At 38.7% G+C, this 22,465-nt stretch overlaps 1 protein-coding gene and 1 pseudogene across 2 annotated transcripts in view; one reads left to right on the top strand and one right to left on the bottom strand.

Moving 5' to 3' along the window:
* STK3 (serine/threonine kinase 3) overlaps positions 1-22,465 on the top strand; it is a 248,629-nt gene that overhangs the window by 15,450 nt on the left and 210,714 nt on the right. Inside the window, exons 2-3 of the mRNA XM_080646972.1 lie at positions 12,199-12,279; positions 15,473-15,601. Of these exons, the coding sequence (XP_080503098.1) occupies positions 12,199-12,279; positions 15,473-15,601 (210 nt within the window). The remainder of the gene's footprint in view (positions 1-12,198; positions 12,280-15,472; positions 15,602-22,465) is intronic.
* On the bottom strand, positions 17,780-19,757 carry LOC308236601 (transcription factor SPT20 homolog; annotated as a pseudogene). The gene is made up of 2 exons: positions 19,748-19,757; positions 17,780-19,149 (listed from the first exon to the last, which is right to left on the bottom strand). The product of its transcript is annotated as a transcription factor SPT20 homolog (transcript).

The following is a 22,465-nucleotide window of genomic DNA, read 5'->3' as shown; positions in this document are numbered from 1 at the left end:
AAAATGTTCATTATTGAAGGCTAGCTTTAAGACTTTTTGACATTGTTTGATAATGAACTGTTGAAGGACTAAAGGATGAAAACTTTTCATATGTCTCTAACAGAGTTCAAGATGAAACTGCTAGGGTTAAAGACCAGAACTTAGTTTTAAATGAGATATTACATGTAAGATGAAGCATAGTGCTTAATTAGCACATAGCAATAATAACAGCATGATTTTTATAACACTTTATGAAATTAAATAGCTACTATTAGTAGACATAAAACTACCAATAATGTGATCACTGAAATATAGGGCAATTTGCCCGAAGAGAAAAAGACATTGAAAATTACAGAGCTGAAATGAGGTAGAAAGTCCTTTATGAAGAAAGAATCTGTTCATGAAGATAGTATTTTCTCTTCTACTGAATTTGCACTCTGGTTAGGTCCTCTTCTCCATGGTTAGGTCTCTAAAAGATCTAGAGGGCATTTACTAATTACTCTTGAATAGGGAACTAGATCTAGCAGTGTAGAAAGCCTTCCATGTGTCTCTCTTTATAAATAAGTCTTTGGCCAAAACAAACAACCCAAATAAAAAGTGAGCAAGTGACTTGAATAGACATTTTTCCAAAGAAGATATACAAGTGGATCATAAACATATGAAAAGATATTCAACATCACTTAATTAGGGAAATGCAAATCAAAACCATATTCTTTAGGATGGCTGTCATAAAAATAAACAAACTAAATACCCTGGAAGATAACAAATATTGCCTAGCATATGTAACAATTGGAACCCTTGTGCATTGCTGATGGGATGGTAAAATAGTGCGGTCATTGTGGAAAACAGTGTGGTGGTTCCTTAAAAAATTAAACATACAATTGCTATATGATCCAGCAATTTAACTTTTAGAAATATACAGAAAAGAATTGATATCAGGGACTCAAATAGATATTTGGACAGCAGATTTTATTTTCAACGTTATTCACAATAGCTAAAAGATGGAAACAACTTAAGTGTTCACTGATGGATGAATGGCTAAGGGAAATGTGGTATATACCACATTTACAACGTGGACAAGGAATAAAATTGTGATATGTGCTACAACATGGGTGAATCTTGAAAACATGCTAAGTGAAAGAAGCCAGACCCAAAAGGACCCATATTGTATGATTCCATTTATATGCGGCACTTACAATACTCAAATTCACAGAGACAGAAAATAGAGTGGTGTTTACCAGGCCTGGGAGGAGGAGGAAGTGGGAAGTTGTCAAATGGGTAAAGTTTTAGTTTGGGATGATGAAAAGTTCTGGAGATGGGTAGTGGTGATGGTTACAGAATAGTGTGAATATACTTAATGCCATTTAATTATACAATTGAAAATAGTTAAAATATCAAGTGTTATGTCTTTTATAACTGGGCTGTTTCTTATCTAGGGCTAATTTGCATTTTGGTGTTTGCAGACTTGACAGAAAGAGCTGTCACTCCTGACTGGTTTCAGGGCTGCAGTCCCCTAAATTTGCACTTTCTTTTCCTGTCATACATATATATAATTTTACACAAATGATTTCATCTACTTTGTAGAGAAGGTTGAAATTCTGTGATCTGTAGGAAGAAAAACTACCTTATGTACTTTCGTCTTAATTTTCTTTGATTATTGTTCCTACATAATTTTTGCTTCTATCACAGAAGGGGAATTTCTTCTCTTTCCCTCACCTTCCATCTTATCTTTGCACTTGATCTTAGCCAAAAGGCCGAGAAGCGATTCCATCTTATCTTTGAACATGTCCCTTCTCATACTTTTTATGGCTTTACTCCTATAATTACATTTTTGTTCCCCAATTCTAGAATCTTTAAAATCTGTTTTTAAGTGTTCATTTTGTCTCAGCCTTCCAGCTCAGGCCTTGTCTGTATAATGAAACTGATTTTAGGTTACAGGTTGTCAGTCATTGCTTGGAAAGATCAGAAACCTTTTCTCTGAACTTACCTCCCTCATATCTCTGTTTCTTGAAGCTTTCTCTTTCTCATTTTTTCTGTTGCTTCTGTTTTTCTATCTTAGGTGCTCTTCTTCCCAATTCATAATGGACAAGACATTACGTTTTCTCTTTCTCCTTTTTTTTTTTTTTTAATGTGGTTATTTCTTTGGTGAGTTTATCCACAGCTTCAACTTTGATTGAAATGACCCACAAATACACACTTTTGGAATCTTTGTACTCAGTCTTATTCAGTATCCACTAAATAACATTTGATTACCTTGATATCTCCTCAAAGGCAGTGTGTTAAAATGGAATCTTTACCTTCCATCTACCTTCTACTAATTAGTGGTGCCACTGTTTTTCCCGTTTGCATTTGGTGTGTGTCTTCCTTCTGCTTTGTTTCCTATATTAGTTACTCTGTTACTTAGGTCCTTCAAGGCCATAAAGAAGAGAGGTACACAGATTACCTTCAGTAATAGAATTTTATTGTGGGGTACTCAGGAAATGTGAATGGGGTGGCATGGGAAATGCCTTAGTCAGCTGCTAGTGTCCTCTGAGCTTCAGTGTCTCTTATATAGGCCTACCTCAGAGATATTGCAGGTTCCTTTCCAGACCACCGCAATCGAGTGGGTATTGTAATGCAGCGATTTGTATCCTTTTTGCTGGTGAAGGATCTTGCCTTCACCTTGTAAAACTACACCTTGAAGTGCATTTAGTAGATTGCTTGTCTCCATTTTGTTTAGCTCTTTTCCTGGAGTTTTGCTGTTTTTTTTTCCTCATTTGGGACATGTTTCTTTGTCTTCTCATTTTGGCAGCCCAGCCCCCCATGTGTTTGTTTCTATGTATTAGGAAGAACTACTACGTCTCCTGCGCTTGGTAGAGTGGCCTTTTGAAGTAGGTGTCCAGTAGGGTCCAGTGGCACAGCCTTCCCAATCACCTGAGCTGGGCACTCCAGGTGTGGCCCTGCTCCCTCCCCCCAAAACCCTGTGTGGGCTGTTGCTCTACTACCATGGAGAAACAGCTGTGCAGGGGCCGACCCCACAGAGCAGGATGTACTTCAGCGGGGCTCTGGTGCCTTCTGAGTCCGCCCCTTGAGTGTGTCCCTGGTGGGGAGGAGATTGGGTGTGCTGTGACATGGTCTGAAACTCCCTACTTTGTGCCCTTCCCAGGGCCACCCAGCATGAGCTACAAAGCAATCTGCAGGTGGCTGTTACTTGTACTGGGCTTGGAGGTGCCCAGGAGAGACCAGGCTATGAACCAAGGCTGGCTGCCACTAGTGCTGGGCCTGGGGCCACGTAGTGAGAGGCATGGGGCATGCCAAGGCCAGAAATAATGACGTAATGTGGGGTTAATAGCACATAGAGAAGTAAAACACAGGACAAAACAGCACAAAGGAATTGTGAGACCTCTAAATTTATTCCCCTCAACCCCCACCCCCAAGATTTTTTTGGCTCTTGAGATTCCATATCAATTTCAGGATTTTTCCCCCTATTCTGCAAAAAATGAAAATAAATGCCATTGGGATGTTGATAGAGATTGCATTGAATCTGTATGTTGCTTTGAGTAGTATGGACATTTAAATAACATTAAGTCTTCCAACCAATCCATAAGCATAGGATATCTTTCCACTTACTTTTATCTTCTTTTTAAGCATTGTTTTTTTTTAAATTTTTATTTATTTTATTTTATTTTATTTTATTTTTTTATTAAGGTATTATATGTGTACATATCTTACCATTGCCCCCCCCCCCCCCTCACTCCCATACATGCCCTCACCCCCCAATGTTTTGCATCCGTTGGTTACTCTTATATGCATGCATATAAGTCCTTCGGTTGATCTCTTATTTCCCCCACCTCTCCCTAATCTTCCCACTGTAATTTGACAGTCTGTTTGATGCTTTACTGCCTCTGTATCTATCTTTTTGTTCATCGGTGTATAATGTTTTTTATTATCCACAAATGAGTGAGATCATGTGGTATTTTTCTTTCATTGACTGGCTTATTTCACTTAGCATAATGTTCTTTAATTCCATCCAGGTTGCTACAAATAGTAAGAATGCCTTCTTTTTTATGGCAGCATAGTATTCCATTGTGTAGATGTACCATAGTTTTCTGATCCAGTCATCTGCTGACGGGCACCTAGGCTGTTTTCAAATCTTAGCTATTGTAAATTGTGCTGCTATGAACATAGGGGTGCGTATCTCCTTTCTGATTGGTGTTTCTAGTTTCCTAGGATATATTCCTAGGAGTGGGATTACTGGGTCAAATGGGAGTTCCATTTTCAGTTTTTTGAGGAAACTCCATACTGTTCTCCACAGTGGCTGCACCAGTCTGCATTCCCACCAGCAGTGCACGAGGGTTCCTTTTTCTCCGCATCCTCGCCAACACTTGTTGTTTGTTGATTTGTTGATGATAGCCCTTTTATAGTTTCTTTTTAAGCAGTGTTTTATAGTTTTAGTGTGTCTTTCATCTCCTTGGTTAAATTTTTATCCCTAAGTACTTTATCCTTTCTTTATACCATAATGAATGGGATTGTTTTTTAAATTTCATTTTAGTATTGATCATTGCAAATGTATACAAGTGCAGCTGATTTTTGTATATTGATTTTGTATCCTGCAACTTTGCTGAAATTTATTAGTTACAACAATTTTTTTTTTTTCGGGAATCTTTATTGTTTTCTACAGATGAAATCATGTTATCTGTGAACAGAGGTAATTTTATTTTTTCCCCCATTTCTTCTTTGTCTTTTATTTGTTACTTGTCTTATTGCTTTAGAGTATGTACTATGTTGAATAGTAGTGGGCATCCTTTTCTTGTTTCTGATCTTAGAGGAAAAGCTTTCAGTCTTTTACCATTAAGTATGTTGTGAGCTTTTCATTATATTGAGGTAATTTCCTTTTATTTCTAGTTTGTTAAGTGTTTTTATCATGGAAGGGTGTTGGCCTTTGTCAAATGCTTTTTCTGCATCACTTGAGATAACTATGTGGTTTTTGTCCTTTATTTGTTAATGATAGATTTTCATGTGTTGAACCAGTCTTACATTCCAGGTATAAATTTCATTTGGTCACAGTGTATAATCCTTTTAATGTGCTGTTGAATTTTGTTTGCTAGTATTATATTGAGGATTTTTTGCATCAATATTTATTAGGGATATTGGTCTATATTTTTCATGTTGTGGTTTTGATAGCAAAGTAATGCTGAGTTTAGAGATGTTTCCTCCTCTTCAATTCTTTGGGAGAGTTTGAGGGATATTGTTAATTCTTCCTTTAAATGTTGAGTAGAATTCTGCATTAATGCCATTTAATATTAGGCTTTTCTTTGTTGATAGATTTTTGATTACTCCCTAAATCTCTTCACTGGTTATGGGTCTGTTCAGATTTTTTATTTCTTCATTATTCAGTCTTGGCAGTCTATACGTTTCTAAGAATTTATCCATTTCTTCTAGGTTACCTGATTTGTTTATGTATAATTGTTCATAGTACTCTCTTATAATCATTTTTATTTCTGTGATAACAGTTTTAATATCTCCTCTTTCATTTGTAATTTTAGTTAGTCGACTATTCTTTTTTTCTTAGTCTAGCTAAGGGTTTGTCAATTTGGTTGGTCTTCTAAGAAAGCCAACTCGTTTTCTGTTTAGTCTGTTTGGGTTGCTATAACAAAATACCACGGATTGGGTGTAAACAATAGAAATTTATTTCTCTCAGTGCTGGAATCTCAGAAGTCCAAGATTAAGGTGTCAGGATGGTCACTTCAGATGAAAGCCCTCTTCCTGGTTCATAGCTGACAATTCTAAGTGTCTCTCTGGAGCCAATTTTATGAGGGTTCTACCCCATGACTTACGCACCCTCCACACCCCTAATACCATAATCTTTGGGGGTTTGGATTTCAACAGTTACGTTTTGGGAGGGTACAGATATTCATACCATAGCAGGTTTGTTGATTTTTTTCTATTGTTTTTCTGGTCTACTTTATATATTTGTGCCTAATCTTTATTATTTCTTTCCTCTGTTAACTTTGGGTTTAGTTTGTTTTTCTAGTCTCTTGAGGTGTGACATTTAAATGTAAGGGTTTACTGCTCTAAACTTACCTCTTAGTACTGCTTTTGCTACATCCCATATGTTTTGGTATATTGTGTTTTCATTCTCATTTGTGTCCAGGTATTGTCTTAATTGCCTTGTGATTTCTTTTTGACCTCTGGTTGTTTAAGAGCGTGTTATTTAATTTCCACATGTTTGTGTGTGTTTCTTTCTGCTGTTAATTCCTAGTTATATTCCATTATGATTGGAGAAGATATTTTGTATGATTTCAATCTTCTGAAAATTATAAGACTTGTGGGGGCCTAACATGCAGTATCTTCTAGAGAATATTCCATATGCACATGAGAAGAGTGTATATTCTGCTGTTGTTGAGTGGAAGAAAAGTTTTTTTTTCCTTTATCTACTAGAGGCCTGGTGCATGACATTCGTGCACTGGTGGGGAGGGTCCCTCAGCCCGGCCTGCTCCCTCTTGCAGTCCAGGAGCATCTTGCAGTCTGGGACCCCTTGCTCCTTCCTGCCTGCCTGCTTGCTGCTCCTTAGCATTGCCTCGGAGGCTGTAGAGGCTCCCGCTCCTGCCGCTGCGCTTTGCCAGCCGTGACCCTGGCTTCTGGCTGAGCAGCGCTCCCTCTGTGGGAGCGCACTGACCACCAGAGGGCAGCTCCTGTGTTGAGTCTCTGCCCCCTAATGATCAATGTGCGTCATAGTGACTGGTCGATTTGCATTTTATCCTTTTACTAGAGGCCCGGTGCATGAAATTCGTGCACGGGGCAGGGGTGTCCCTCAGCCCAGCCTGCACCCTCTCCAATCTGGGACCCCTCGAGGGATGTCCGACTGCCCATTTAGGCCCGATCCTGGTGGGATCGGGCCTAAATGGGCAGTTCGACATCCCTCTCACAATCCAGGACTGCTGGCTCCCAACTGCTCGCCTGCCTGCCTTCCTGATTGCCCCTAACCACTTCTGCCTGCCAGCCTGATCATCCCTAACCACTCCCCTGCCAGCCTGATTGATGCCAAACTGCTCCCCTGACAGCCTGTTTGCCCCTAACTGCCCTCCCCTGCAGGCCTGGTCACCCCTAACTGTTCTCCCCTGCAGGCCTGGTCCCCCCCCCCCAACTGCTCTCCCCTGCAGGCCTGGGTTCCCCCCAACTGCCCTCCCCTGCAGGCCTGGTCACCCCCAACTGCCCTCCCCTGCAGGCCTGGTTCCCCCCAGCTGCTCTCCCCTGCAGGCCTGGGTCCTTCCCAACTGCCTTTTCCTGCAGGCCTGGTCTCCCCCAACTTCCCTCCTCTGCCGGCTTGGTCACCCCTAACTGCCCTCCCCTGCAGGCTTGATCGCCCCCAACTGCCCTCCCTTGCAGGCCTGGTCCCTCCCAAATACCCTCCCCTGCTGGCCTGATCGCCCACAACTGCTCGCCCCTGCTGGCCATCTTGTGGCGGCCATCTTGTGTCCACATGGGGGCAGGATCTTTGACCACATGGGGGCAGCCATCTTGTGTGTTGGAGTGATGGTCAATCTGCATATTACTCTTTTATTAGATAGGATAGAGGCCTGGTGCACAGGTTGGGGCCAGCTGGTTTGCCCTGAAGGGTGTCCCGGATCAGGGTGGGGATTCCCTTGGGGCGTGGGGCAGCCTGGGCAAGAGGCCTGTGGTGGTTTGTAGGCTGGCCACGCCCCCCAGCGACCCAAGTGGAGGCCCTGGTATCTGGGGTTTATTTATCTTCTACAATTGAAACTTTGTAGCCTGGAGCAGAGCCAAGCCTTCTGCTTGCTCTGTGGCGGCAGCCTTTTCTGTTGAAATTTATGTATCTTCTATAACTGAAACTTTGTAGCCTTAAGCAGAGGCCTGGGCCGGCCAGGGTGCGAGGAAAGTTTGGCTTCCTCCATCGTGGGGGGAAACCCTAGCCTCCTGCTCTTTCCAGCTCCGTGGCTGCTGCCATTTCTGTTTGGATTTATGTATCTTCTATCATTGAAACTTTGTAGCCTTCAGTGGAGGCCTAGGCCGGAAAGGGCAGGTGGAAAGCTTGGCTTCCTCCATCGCCAGGGAAACCCAAGCCTCCCTCCTGCTCTTTGTGGCCATAGCCATCTTGGTTGGGTTTATTTGCATATTTGCTCCTGATTGGCTGGTGGGCATGGCTTGCGGGTGTAGCGGAGTGATGGTTAATTTGCATATTACTCTTTTATTAGATAGGATTATATAGGATGGTTTTTTCCTGTGACTACTTAGTAGTCTCTTTCTTACTGGTGTTCAACAGTTTGATTGTAATATATCTGTGTGTGTGTGTGTGTGTGTGTGTGTGTGTGTGTGTGTGTATTTTTAGGTTTGTTGTGTTTCCTGTAGGAAAATGTTTGGCCATTATCTCCCTCCTTCTCTCTTTACACTTATCTGCCTATCTGACTGTCTATCACTTTATCCATATATCTACTGTTCTATCTATCTATCTATCTATCTATCTATCTATCTATCTATCTATCTATCATCTATCATCTATCTATCTGTCTCCATATCTTTCATTTTCATGTGGGGCTCTGGCTTTTTTTTCAAACCCTTTTTTCCAAGTTATTCATCTTTTTTTTTGCTGCATTGTGTAATCTTCTCAAATCCTATGCAGTGGAAATTTCATTTAAGATACTTTATCATCTCTAAAATTTTGATTTACTTTTTTCTCTTTCTTCCATTTTTTTATATCTGTGAGTACATGGGATATATTCATAATTGCTTTTTATAAGAAACAGTCGACCCTTAAACAACACAGGTTTGAATTGTGTAAGTTCACTTATATGCGAATTTTTTTCATTCTGTGTATAAGTGCACTTGTGCATTTCAAACCTCCATTGTTCAAGGGTCAATGTATCTTTAATAAGAAGTTGGGAATCTGCATATGTGGAGGTCTGACTTTAGTTATTTGCAGATTTTCAACTATGTGGTGTTTGGTGATCCTAAACCTCACATTATTCAAGGGTCAACTATTTTTCTGTTAATTCCACCATTTCTGTGTCTTTTTTAATTGACTAATTTTTCTCCTCTTTATGAGTCACTAGAGGCCTGGAATTCGTGCATGGGTAGGGTCCCTAGGTCTGGCTGGCGATCAGGGCTGATCTGTGAGGCGACTGGTGGGGTGATCGGGGGGCCACTGCTGGCACCACCTTAGCCAGCCTGGCGCCACCCGCTCGCCGGCCCCACCCCCCGCCGCTGCCATTAGTCGCTTCCCTTTGCAGGACGACCAGCAGGGCAATTGGGTGGGCCCCCACTGGCACCCACCTTGGCTGGCCTGGGTCCTGCAGGCTGGGGGAAGCTCCTGTGTTGAGCGTCTGCCCCCCTGTGGTCAGTGCGTGTCATAGAGACCGGTCATTCCACCATTTGGTCAATTTGCATATTAGGCTTTTATTTTATAGGATAGTTCCTGATTTCAAATATGCTTAGTAATTTTTGATTGAATTCTTGAAATTGTAAGCTTTACACTGTGAATACTGGATTTTGTTTAAGAAGTTACAGACCTTTTCTGGTAGGCAGTTATCTTTGAATAGGCTCAATGTTTTGAGGCTTGTTTTTAAGCTCCTTTTGGGAGAATTAAGAGTAGCCTCTATATTTTGGTAATACTGTCTCCTTTCTAAAATATGGCCATTCTGGTATTGCTTCTGAGTGACCTTTGTATTTGTAAGAGTTCTCTCAGCTTTTGTTGGTGGCAAGGATTCTCAGCCTTGTGTGATCCTGGGAGGAGTTGTTTTAGAGTTCCCTGGTCATTGTTTTCCCTTAGGAAATGGATTTTGCTGAGCTTTGTGGAGTGTTTTTTGTAAGCATATGCAGATTGGCGTTAGTCAAGAAAACTCCTGGGTTGCTGGACCTCTTTCTCTGCATAGCTCTCTTCTTGAAGGTATTCAATAATACAAATTGTATTTTCCTTGCCACTCCACAACCCCATCTCTTGTTTCTTCAGCTTAGCAGGAATGCTGGGCTCCATTTGGATTCCTTCTTCCCTGTGCTTCAGTCTGCCCAAACTTCTTGATCCTAAAGCCTTGATGATAATGAGGCTGATCTCTTCCCCTTTTCTCAGGGATCTCAGTTCTGAAATGCCTTACATCTAAGGTCTGAAAATAGTTGTTTCCTATATTTGTTGAGTTTTCTGGTTGTTTACAACAGACAGATAATTCTGGATCCGGTAACTTTTTTTGTGTTCAGAAGTGGAAATTCTGTAAGTGACACTTTTGAATTTTTTGTTTTGTTTGAACTTTCAAAAGCTTTGGACATGGTCAAGCTCTACCTTCTTGTGCTACATGACCTCATTTCTTAAATATTTATGTTTTTCTAGGAGCTGTTTGCTCCCTGACCCTGATTTCTTTTTAGACATTTTCTTGATTATTTTATCCCTTCTCATGTCTTCAGGCCTCATCTATGTTCTGATGGTACAAAAAATGATATTTTCAACTCAGATCTCTTTTGGGATTCAAAGACTGGAAATCTACATTTGGAAGAGTTGATTTAAACACATAATATTCCCCCTCCAAACTGTTTTCTACTGGTGTTCTTAGCTTAAATGACATCAAACCAAAGGCTTAAGAGATGTCTCAACTCCTCTCTTTCCCTCACCATCCCATATTTAACCGAAACCACTACCTGTTGATTATGCCTCTTTAATATCTTGAATAGCTTATCTTCTATCCATTCTTTCTGTTAGGACTATATTCTGTGCATCCATATATGGATTAAGCATCTAACTAGTTTCCCTTTTCTACCGTTGCTCACTGCATGTTCTTCCTCTGCATTACAGAGGAAGTGATCATTTTAAAATAGAGTTCCTTAACATGGTTTACAAGGCTTTTTTTTTTTAACCTGACCCTGCTTCTTCTACATGCTGGTCATTTTTACTTGATTCATGTTGAGTTATTTCTGGTTCTTCATACATGAAGCTTCATTCATACTGCATTGTGTTTGGTTTGTCAAACATACTGTGCATAATCTCTCTGATCTCTTTGTTTCCAGATACCTGCACATGCCATCCGTGTGCATGATGTTTTTAAAAAAGCAAAAACAAGACAAAAGAAAAAAACAAAAAGACATTTCAGTATGGCAAACAGTCAAATAGACCAAAAAGTCGTAAGGGAAGTCAAAATACAAGTGACATTTTTATTATCCTTTCAGAATAAAACTGGATTAGAAAAATACAAGTGAAAATATGTGCAACCTAAACAAAGACTAATTTATATTGTATATAGGTAAAAAAAAAAAAAAAAGACCAAAAACCCAGTAGAAAAATGAGCAAAGAACATGACTACATGGTTTAGTTTCTTAACTATATTGGAAGATGCTCACCTTCACTTATAATAAGAGAAATGCAAATTAAATCTACTCTGAGTTACAAGTGTTCACCTAATATTGCCTAAAATCCAAATATTTGGTTAAATATTCTTGGTGAAACTGTGGGAAAAGAAACTTTCTCATGTATTACTTGTAGGAAAATAAATTGGTACCAGTACTCTGGAGAACAATTTGCTAATATCATAGTAGATAAAAATAATGTAATATAATCAATAATTTTAATAATTACTACATTATATTATAAGTTACATACTATATGTAATTACATATAGTAGGTATTGAAATGATTTTATTAATTACATACACATTATTACATGTATATTATGACATGATTACACTTATATATACTTATATTTATTAATACATATATTTCTGTATTTGTGTGTGTATATGTGGGAATTTATCCTATAGAATACTAATACATATGTGAGTTGACATATGCATAAGCTTATTTATCACAGTGTTGTTTATAATAGCAAAAGGGAACCTGGGTGTTCATAAATAAGGAATTGGCGAGTAAGAGATGCTATATCTTTGCAATAAAGTAGGATGTAGATGTAGGGAAAAAAGAATGAGGATGCTTTCTACATACTTTGTAGAGATCTTCAACATGAGTTACATGTTGTTAAGTGAAAACAGCAAGGTGCACAACAGTATGTATAAAAAAGAACGTGTAAAAATGCTGTGTTGAAAATGGGGAGAAATAAAAACATATATTCATTTTGTATAAAAGTTTCACAAGAAGCTAAGTAAAAGTGGGTTGGAAGGAGACTACTTACTGTATACATTTTTATATTTGAGTTTTGAACCATCTGAATGTATTGCCTCTTTAAAATAAAATTAAAAATTTTATTAAAGGTCTTAAATATTTTCTTCTTGTCTTTTTGTCACCAGTAAGCTGAAAAAACTCAGTGAAGACAGTTTGACTAAGCAGCCTGAAGAAGTTTTTGATGTATTAGAGAAACTTGGGGAAGGGTAAGTATAAAAAATATGAAAATACCATTTACTTTTGTATATGTGTGTGTGTTTGCATAGTCTCTTGACCTCACAGTTCCATTTATAAACAATTATAAAGATGCTATATAATATAAATTTTTCTATTTGCTTGAGTAGAATAGTAATAGAATGGAAGAAACATACCTCAACATAATAAAGGCCATATATGACAAGCCCACAGTTAACATCATATCGGTGAAAAGCTGCAGGATTTCTTCTAAGATCAGGAATAAGACATGCATGGCCACTCTGGCTACTTTCATTCAACATAGTACTGGAAGTCCTAGCCAGAGCAGTTAGGCAAGAAAAAAGAAATACAGAGCATCCAGATCAGAAAGGAAGAAGTAAAATTGTCTCTGTTCACAGATGACATAATACTAAATAGAGATTCCACAAAAACACTGTTAGAATTAATAAATGAATTCAGTAAAGTTTTAGAATATAAATTAATATACAAAAAAGTTGCATTTTTATAACTATCAGAAAGAGAAATTAAGAAAACAATACAATTTACAATTGCATCAAAAAGAATAAAATACGTAGAAATTAATTTAATCAAGATGGTGAAAAATCTGCACACTGGAAACATCGATGAAAAAAATTTAAGAAGACACAAATAAATGGAAAAATATTCTGTGCTCATTGATTGAGAGAATTAATATGTTAAAATGTCCATTCTATGCAAAGCAATCTACAGATTCGGTACAATCTATCAATATTCCAATGGCATTTTCCACAGAAATAGAACAAAGAATTCTAAAATTTAGATGGAACTATAAAAGATGACTAAAAGTCGAAGCAATCTTGGGATAAAAGAACAGAGTTGGAGGCATCATGTGCTTTGATTTCAAGTTATATTATAAAGCTATAATAATCAAAACAGTATGACATTGGTATAAGAACAGACACATAGAATAGAAAGCCCAGAAATAAGCCCATGTATGTATAGTCAATTTATGACAGAGGAGCCAAGAATATACAACCAGGAAAGGATAGTCTCTTTAATAAATGATGTTTAGAAAACTAGACAGCTACATGGAAAAGACTGATACTGGACCCCTATTTTGTACCAAACACAAAAATTAACTCAAAATGGATTAAAGACTTAAATGTAAGATCTGAAACCATAAAACTCCTAGAAGAAAAGAGGAGGTAAATAAGCTTCTTGACATCTGTCTTGACAATGAACTTTTGGATTTGCTACCAAAATACAAAGACAACAAGAGGAAAAATAAACAAATGGGACAATATTCTAAGCAGCTCTGCATAGCAAAGGAAACCATCAATAAATTGAAAAGTCAACTTGTGGAATGGGAGAAAATATTTGTAAGTCATATATCTGAGAAGGGGTTAATATCCAAAGGACATAAAGAACTCATGCAACTCAATAGGAAAAACCAAACATTCCAGTTAAAAAATGGGCAGAGAATCTGAATAGACACTTCTCCGAAGATGACATATGGAAGGCCAATAGATTATGAAAAGATGCTCAACATCACTAATTGTCAGAAAAATGCAAATGAAAACCATAATGAGGTATCACCTCACATATGTCAGAATGGCTACCATCAATAAATCCATAAATGACAAGTGTTGGCCAGGATGTGGAGAAAAGGGAACCCTTGTGCACTGTTGGTGGAATGCAGATTGGTGCAGCCACTATTGAAAACAGAATGGAGTTTTCTCAAAAGATTAAAAATGGGCCCGCTTAACCACCCATTGATTCCATTACCGGGGATTTATATGAAGAAACCCAAAACACTAATTCAAAAGAATACATATATCCCTATGATCATTGCAGTGTTATTTACAGTAGCCAAGATTTGGAAGCAGCCCAAGTGTCCATTAGTAGATGAGTGGATAAAAAAGCTGTGGTCCATTTATACAATGGAATACTACTTGGCCATAATAAAAAGGAAATCTTGCCTTTTGCTACAGCATGGAGGGATCTGGAAATTATGCTAAGTGAAATAAGCCAGTCAGAGAAAGACAAATACCATATGATTTTTCTTAATACGTGGAATTTAATGAACAAAATAAACTGATGAACAAAATGAACAGAAACAGACTCATAGCTAAAGAGAACGGACGGACAGCTGTGAGTATGTGGTCTTCCTCTTGAGGAGATGATAGTGAAAGGAGCATTTGAGGATGCTTTGGATCTATGACTTAGGAGGGAACATATTCCCTGCTTCTCTAACTTTGGTACCATGTAGTCCCCAACTGAGGGGTTCAGTTGCCCTTAAGCAGTCTGAACAGGCATGGGACTTTATTATTTTGGGGATAATTTTGCTTTAGGTGAGATTAGCCTTTGTTCCTAACTTGAGACTTTGGCGGTTTTTATTCTATATTTCATTCTTTTTCTTTTTAAAAATAGTTTACTGATTTTTAGAGAGAGAGGAGGGAGAGGGATAGAGATAAACATCGATGTGAAAGTGCAATATTGACTGGCTGTTTTCTGCACTCCTCCTACCTTAAAAATAGAGCCCACAATCCTGGCATGTGACCTTGCCTGGGAATCAAACCAGCAACCTTTTGGTACAAGGGACAACACTCAACCAACTGAGCCACAATGGCCAGGGCTATATTTCAGTTTTTTTTGTTTTGTTTGTTAATTTTCACCTGAGGATATTTTTTCCATTGCTTTTCTGAGAGAGTGGGAGGAAGGGAAGGAGAGGGAGAAAGAGAGCGAGAGAGAAACATTTATGTAAGACACATCGACTGGTTGCCTCCTGCATGTACCCCGATGAGGGGTGGGGAGCAAACCCGCAACCCACTTATGTGCCGTTGGCTGGGAATCAAACCCACGACCCTTTGGTGCATGGGCCAACACTCTAACCACTGAGCAACACAGGCCAGGGCTATTTATTATTTTAATTTCCATTTTTATCTTCTTAATGCTGCATTTGTTTGAGCTGATAAGCTGTAAGTCTATTTCTTTCATTCATAAAAAAACCAAATCTTTATATATTAACGATGATTTTAAGAGATTTTTAAGTCAATAATTGAAGCATTAAAGCTAAAGTGTAATTAACTTTTCTTATTTGTTTGATTTGTCATCCTTAAATCATGCTTTAAACTAGGAAGGACTATGTTCACAAACTGTAGACTCTTTCTCTCTAATAGTTATGATGTTTGAAAGGAAAAAAATAAATGTCTTGGTTTCTTTTAGGTCTTATGGAAGTGTATTTAAAGCAATACATAAGGAATCTGGTCAAGTTGTGGCAATTAAACAAGTACCTGTTGAGTCAGATCTTCAGGAAATAATCAAAGAAATTTCCATAATGCAGCAATGTGACAGGTATGAAGAGCTTTAATTTTTTTGTTTTCCTTCATTTTGATGACTTTTGCTAATAATGTATAATAAAACTAGAGGCCCGGTGCACGACAATCGTGCACTTGGGGGTGTGTGTCCCTCAGCCCAGCCTGTGTACTCTTGCAGTCTGGGAGCCCTCGGGAAATGTCTGACTGACGGCTTAGGCCCGCTCCCCACAGGGAATGAGCCTAAGCCATCAGTCAGACATCCTTAGTGCTGCCACGGAGGCGGAAGAGGCTCCCGCCACCGCCACTGTGCTCGCCAGCTGTGAGCCCGGCTTCTGGCTGAGCAGCACTCCCCTTGTGGGAACACACTGACCACCAGGGTGCAGCTCCTGCATTGAGCGTCTGCCCCCTGGTGGTCAGTGCGCATCATAGTGACCGGTCATTCCACTGTTCGGTTGATTTGCATATTAGCCTTTTATTATATAGGATGTGTTATTTGGTCATCTGTTTAGTTTTCTGACTTCCCATTGGAAGTGAGACTAAAATCCTTGCCTTTAGGACTTACAGCTCTTAAGCAGAAATGATATAAAGCAACAGGTGGTGGTAGAAAATACTCAGTTTTCCCATTTTCAGGGTGAATTTATGGGTGAAAATTATTTTTTTATGTTAAGAGGGGTCATTTAATAGTCTTTTTTATATTACTCTTTTAAAAGCAGTCTATGTAACTCTAATTCATTAAACGAACATTTGCTGAGCATCTCTAATGGGCCAGGTACTGTTCCAGGATCTAGGAATACCAAGAGAACTAAGACACTGTTTTTCTTTTTGAGGAGCTGGCTGGTAATTTAGTTGAGAAGACACATAGTTAAAATAAATAGCTATAATAAAGCTGAGTCACTATACCGACTGGTGTGGGAGGTGATGTGAGAACAAGGAGGCAGGGCACTTATCTTAGCCAGGAGTCAGAAGTCTGGAATGCTGAGGAAGAGTTAAACTGGTGAAGAAATGGAGGGATGCGAGAGAGTATGGAGGATTACAGGTAGGTGCTCACTGGTATGTACTATTCTGACAAGGTTTAAATTACTGGAATGGAAAGTATGAGACTGAGATTTGTGTGACCTGAGTTTGTAAGTAAATGGAGCTGATCATGAAGGGGCTTAGTATGCCTATTAAATAACCTGAGGATGCAGAGTGTATAAATGATGACCGTATTTAGCCTATAGTTACTTAATCAAAGTAATAAAATTTATTATTTTCCCTTTACAAAAGGTCTAGAGGTAGGGCTGGTATAGCAGCAACAGTGTAATAACTGTCTTCGGCTTCTTTTCTTACGTTGTGCCATTCTCAGCACGTGGCCTTTGCTTTCATGTTTATTGTCTCATGGTTGTAAGAGGGCTGCTCCAGCTCCAGCCTTATGTCTGTATACCAGGCAGGAGGGAGAAGGGAAGAAGCAGGAAAGGGCTTTCCCAGAACCCCCTAGCTAATGTTTTATTTATTAGAATTGGCACACAGTGACCTAGAACCAGTGACTTAGGGGAGTCTGGACACATTGTCACCCCTGGTCAAAACAGGGCGCTTATTAGTAGGAGATCTATGGAAAACTTTCTCTTCCAACAGTATGTAAGATCCTTATAAGTTCTTTGGCTCATGAAGTGACTGAATAATGTTAGAGGAACATTGTTCTTGGGTGTGTTTAATTTTGCTTTTCTTTATCTTGTGTTATATATTTAGATTATGTTACATATTTTCCATTAAGGCTGTGTAACAGGAAATTCAAGTGGTTATAGAAAAATAATATAGTCCCCAGTCCTCAGTCCCCAGATCAAAAAATATAATTACAAAATTTCCCCAGAATTTCTGTTTGGTACTGGATAAGAATGTGGTTCCCACAATTTGATGTAGAAAAGGAAAGATTGAACATAGCCTAATGCCAGGTCCATCAGGGGCTTAATACTTGGGTATTTTGCTATTTTTTTGAGGGGGGCACCTAAATATACACGATTAATTTCTAACACATCAAATTTATCCTAACAAATTTTCAAAATACAGTAATAAAGTACATCTTTGATAGATAATACAACATCTTTAGTAGCTGTGTACTTCTGTTTAAATGTGGAAGCTATAGAAAATCTGTTGTGAATGAAGTATGCAATTTATCAACTTGAAGGAAAACAGAAAACAAAAAAATAAAACCAAAAGCTCTTGAGGTATTTTCTTTTTAAACTTTCATGTCTGTGATGGGAAGCTGGAGAAAGCACGCTAACTTGAGAACCACAGATGACTTCTGAGAAAGACTTGGTGGCTTAGAAGCAGGAGGAGGAGTTGGAGATTTCAGAAAGTTGTGGAGTAAAATAGTTACCTGAGGAACTAAGTCCTGAGTTTGAGGGACGTTTGATGGGTGGAGATCAATGTGTTACTCCCTTTCCCAGTACTGAAGACTGAATTGACACGGTCTCAGGCAGTTCTTCCTTTCCCGGGAGAGAGCTGACTCAGCCACTGGAGCTGTGCAACATCTTGATTGGATACTTGGCTTCATTCTGGACCAATTCCTGGAACTGATTGACTCTCCTCTCAGCATCAGTCTTTGATCCAATAATGAACCAATTTGAATGATCATCTGTGGAAGAGTAGGATGGAGATATCTTGCAGTCACCTTCTTTATCTTCTTTGCATGGCTGGATTTTACCGTAGTAAAGTGGATCACCAGGTGACTGAAAAATGTTTGTTTTCTGATACTGATTGCCAGATTCACATTTAAATACATAATCACCTTTTACATCACGGTCTGTCCAGACTGTTGGTTGTGATTCATCAAATTTGATTTCCATTTTCTCATGTATGGCCAAATTACAGGGACTCCATTTCCACATATCTACACAATTTCCTGCTTTAGAAATTTTGAGATCATAATGCTGATCTGCTTTTCTTGCTTTTTTCCCTAAGAAATCAGGTTATTTTAGTTGAGGAGAAGGTGGACAGGTCTTGATGTCGTTTCAGAGAGGACCTGGAATACCTTTGAAACACTGTTTCATAGGGCAGGTCTTCATCTTTTGCTTGTTATAGAGCAGTCTATTTGCAGTGCACGTTATGGCTGTACAAGGACCAAGACACAGTGGTTCAGCTATAGTGGGGTTCAGTGGCCTCTCAAGCAAAAGTTTGTCTTCCTGGGTCCACTTATGGTTATCACTTGGTATTAAATGTACACCACAGATTAAAGTAAGCACTGTTGAATGTCAGAGAATGTGCCTATTTTGGTAACCTAGAGATTTCACATTACTGGACTGCCTGTAATCACGTATTTCTGCTGTGACACATCCACAGTGAAGATACTAACATGAGATTTTTCTAGGTCGACCAAGATAGGAGGTAATTCTTCTGCATCCAAGTATTCTAGCAGTTTCCCTTCTTCAAAGGCAGTCCAATAGTCTCAGATTCTGATCCATTTTCCCCCCTGAGCCAAAGAATATCCCTAATTTCCTGGGTATAGGTTGACCACTAAACATGACAATGTCTCTTGCATAACAAGCTTCTCTAAAGAGTTCACATTTCTTTTTAATTTCTGTTTAACTTCAGGCTTCTTTTCACATTCTTATTTTTTATTTATTGACTAGAGGCCTGGTGCATGAATTTGTGCACAGGTGGTGTCTTGCTGGCCCGGCTGAGGGGAGTGGACATGGGAGGTTGCCCGGCTGGCCCTGCCCCAGATCAGGGTAGGGGAGCCGACTGAGGGGTGGGGCTGCGGGCAGTTGGCCAGCTGGTCGAACTCCCAGTTGAACTAGTTGAGGGGACAATTTACATACTAGCCTTTTATTATATAGGAGGATATTTTTAGAGAAGAGAGGAAGGGGCAGAGAGACAGAGAGAGAAAAAGAAACACTAATTTGTTTTGTTTCGCTTTATTACACATTCATTGGTTGATTCTTGTATGTGCCCTGACCAGGGATAGAACCTGCAACCTTGGCATATTGGGATGATACTCTAACCAACTGAGCTACCCAGTCAGGGCACATTCTTCAATATAAAGTTTTTTAAATACAGATTTTTTTTTCCCACTAGATAGGTATTTTCTTTCTTTTTTTTAAATCGCCACTTCTTACTTAGTTATCACAAATACAGAAAATAAAAAAAATATGCTTACTACAATCTCTTGCATGCATTGATTACCATAACCTTCTAAGTGATCTACCTGTGTCCATGTTTGCTTCCCTACATTCTAGCTTTGAAACAGCAGAGAAATCTTTAAACTTCTTTGATCTTATCTTTCATAACTAGTAAAGCCCAATCTCCTTTCCTTGGTTTTGAAGTCCTTCATTGTTCTACTCCTGCTTCCATCTGCAACTCCATTTGTTCTACCTGATTCTTCACTCACATTATTCTAGGCAGACTGGTTTTTGATTCCTGAAAATGACTTGCTCTTTTTCTCCTCAGGGCTTTTACACAGACAGTTCTTGGCTCCTGAATGCTTTTCATCTGGCTAACTTCTAGTCAACCTTTGAATCTTAGCTTCATTGTTATTCCATTGGGGAGGCCTAAATTAGATCCCTTCTGTTAATTTTTCTGTGATTGTTCATTTGTTCACTTACTGATTTTGTTTGTACATGTAAAAAGGGAGGCTCTGAGGAAGAATGTAGAGCAAGACAGATGATTGGCACCTATCTTCCACTATACACATAAAACCTTAAGCATTTCTTTCTTTTCCAAACCTAATTTGTAATCCACAGCCACTCAATGAGGGAGGATATTTTATTGTTATAGCTCACCCATGTCTACTTTTGAAGTTTCATGCCCTAGTTGGTTTGGCACAGTGGATAGAGCCTTGGCTTGCGGACTGAAGGGTCCCGGGTTCGATTCTGATCAAGGGCACATGCCCGGGTTGCAGGCTCGATCCCCAGTATGGGGCATGCAGGAGGCATCCGATCAATGATTCTCTCTAATCATTGATATTTCTGTCTCTCTCTACCTCTCCCTTCCTCTCTGAAATCAATAACAATATATATATATATATATATATATATATATATATATACACACATACACACACACATATATATATATATATATATATATATATATATATGTAAATAAAGTAAAATAAAAATAAAGTTTCTTCATATATTCCAAGTCAGGAGCTACCATGGAATATGGATGTACTTAATTTTTTCATATGAACTAGGAATACTTTTGTTTACCGAAGTATTGAATGCAAAATAAATTCTTAGCCAGTTTATCTCATAACACCTTTTCTTTTCTTATCACAGTTAGTAATTATATTTATTTGTGGGTTTGCTTCTCTAATATCTGTGTATTTCATGTAGATGTGTGCTATATGAGAGTCAGGATTGTATCTGTTTGGTTCACCACTGCAAATTGAACATCTGGTCTAATTTCTGGCTTAAGTAGAATGAATGAATGAATGTTGAGTAAATGATAGAAATTATATTTGGATGTGAGTCTTTAATGTGGCTGTTGAATTCTATCTGCTTAAATAATTTTCTAGGTTAAAATTATTGAGACCATGTTTTATGATATTGTGCTACAATGATGTTGAGCTTTGATCCATTTATGATTGTGTATCAGAATGGGCCACAAATTATTTTTTGAAGATAATTTTACCTTGCCCCAAAGGTTTTCTTTTGGCTCACACCTAAAGGGAAAGAGAGTTGCCTTTTCAGGTAGCTGCCCACATTAGAATCACTAATTTTCATAAGAGTTGCCACTTATACCCATAGAATTGCCAATTACTTAGTGTATACTGCAAAATAAAATACATATATATTTTCTGTAATTTAAAAAAAATTTTAAAATCCTCACCAAGGATATTTTCCCATTGATTTTTAGAGAGAGTGTAAGAGAGAGGGAAAGACAGAGAGAAATATCAATGTGAGAGAAACACATCGATTGGTTGCCTTCTGCACGAACTCTAACTAGGGCCCTGTTCAGGGAGGAGCCTACAACCTAGGTACATGACCTTGACTGGAATCAAGCCTGGGACCCTTCTGTCCGCAGGCCGATGCTCTATCCACTGAGCCAAACTGGCTAGGGCCATATACATTTTCTATGTGCTTTTCAGTGAATATAATCTTGAACTCACTGGTACTTGATACCTTTCAAAATTTTGAATGAGAAAATGAATATTTAAAGAGTTTTTTGAAGGATGTGCAGTATGTGTTGTGAAGTTTGTGGGTCTATGTCAAAGGCACCTATAGAGCTTTTAAAAGACCTACTGAATTAGAACATGTAAGGTCTGGGTCAGGGTGGTTCTGAAGCATAGCCAGGTATAAGAGCAGTACTCCCTGTAAAGGTTTCCACACAGGCACTCAAACTCCATAGAAAAGTGTGTAAGGAAGCTTTTTAGTGTTTCTCATAAGTTGAAGTTCTGGGTCTGTGTATTAGTTTCATTTGTTTATAAACAAGTACTTTTCTTAAATGGTTCAGTGAATACTTACGAACTCCTAATATGTACTTTCTAGTCCGAAGATCTAGCAAAGTTGAGTATGTCTGTAAATTTAAGATGTGGGATGGGGAGTAAAGAGAGATGTAGGTAGAGAGGTAGACTTTGAAAGGTTTTTATGTGATATGAAGCAGTTAAGACTTTTTGCTTTTTGAGCTTTTTCTTTCTTAATTGGGAGAGCAATATGATCAGCTTATTTTACTTTGGATTTAAAGGGAGGTTACCTTGTCAACTCTGAGGGGGCAGAAAACTATGGCAAGGAGATCTGTTGGGAAGGAATTCTGTGCAAGAGATAAAGAGGAGCAATGGGGATGAAACGGAATTAAATTTTAGCCCTGTAGCTACCGGTATTAGTCTAAGCCTTTTAAGTGCTAACCAATCTGCTCTACCGTTGACTTCAAGACAGCTGAGGTTATAAAGACTCTGCTGAGAAGTCGTCCCAGACTTCTTTTG

Source organism: Plecotus auritus (assembly GCF_963455305.1).
Source record: "Plecotus auritus genome assembly, chromosome: 11".
Taxonomy (NCBI): domain Eukaryota; kingdom Metazoa; phylum Chordata; class Mammalia; order Chiroptera; family Vespertilionidae; genus Plecotus; species Plecotus auritus.
The sequence above is the reverse complement of the archived record's forward strand: the minus strand, read 5'-3'. Positions and strand labels throughout refer to the sequence as shown.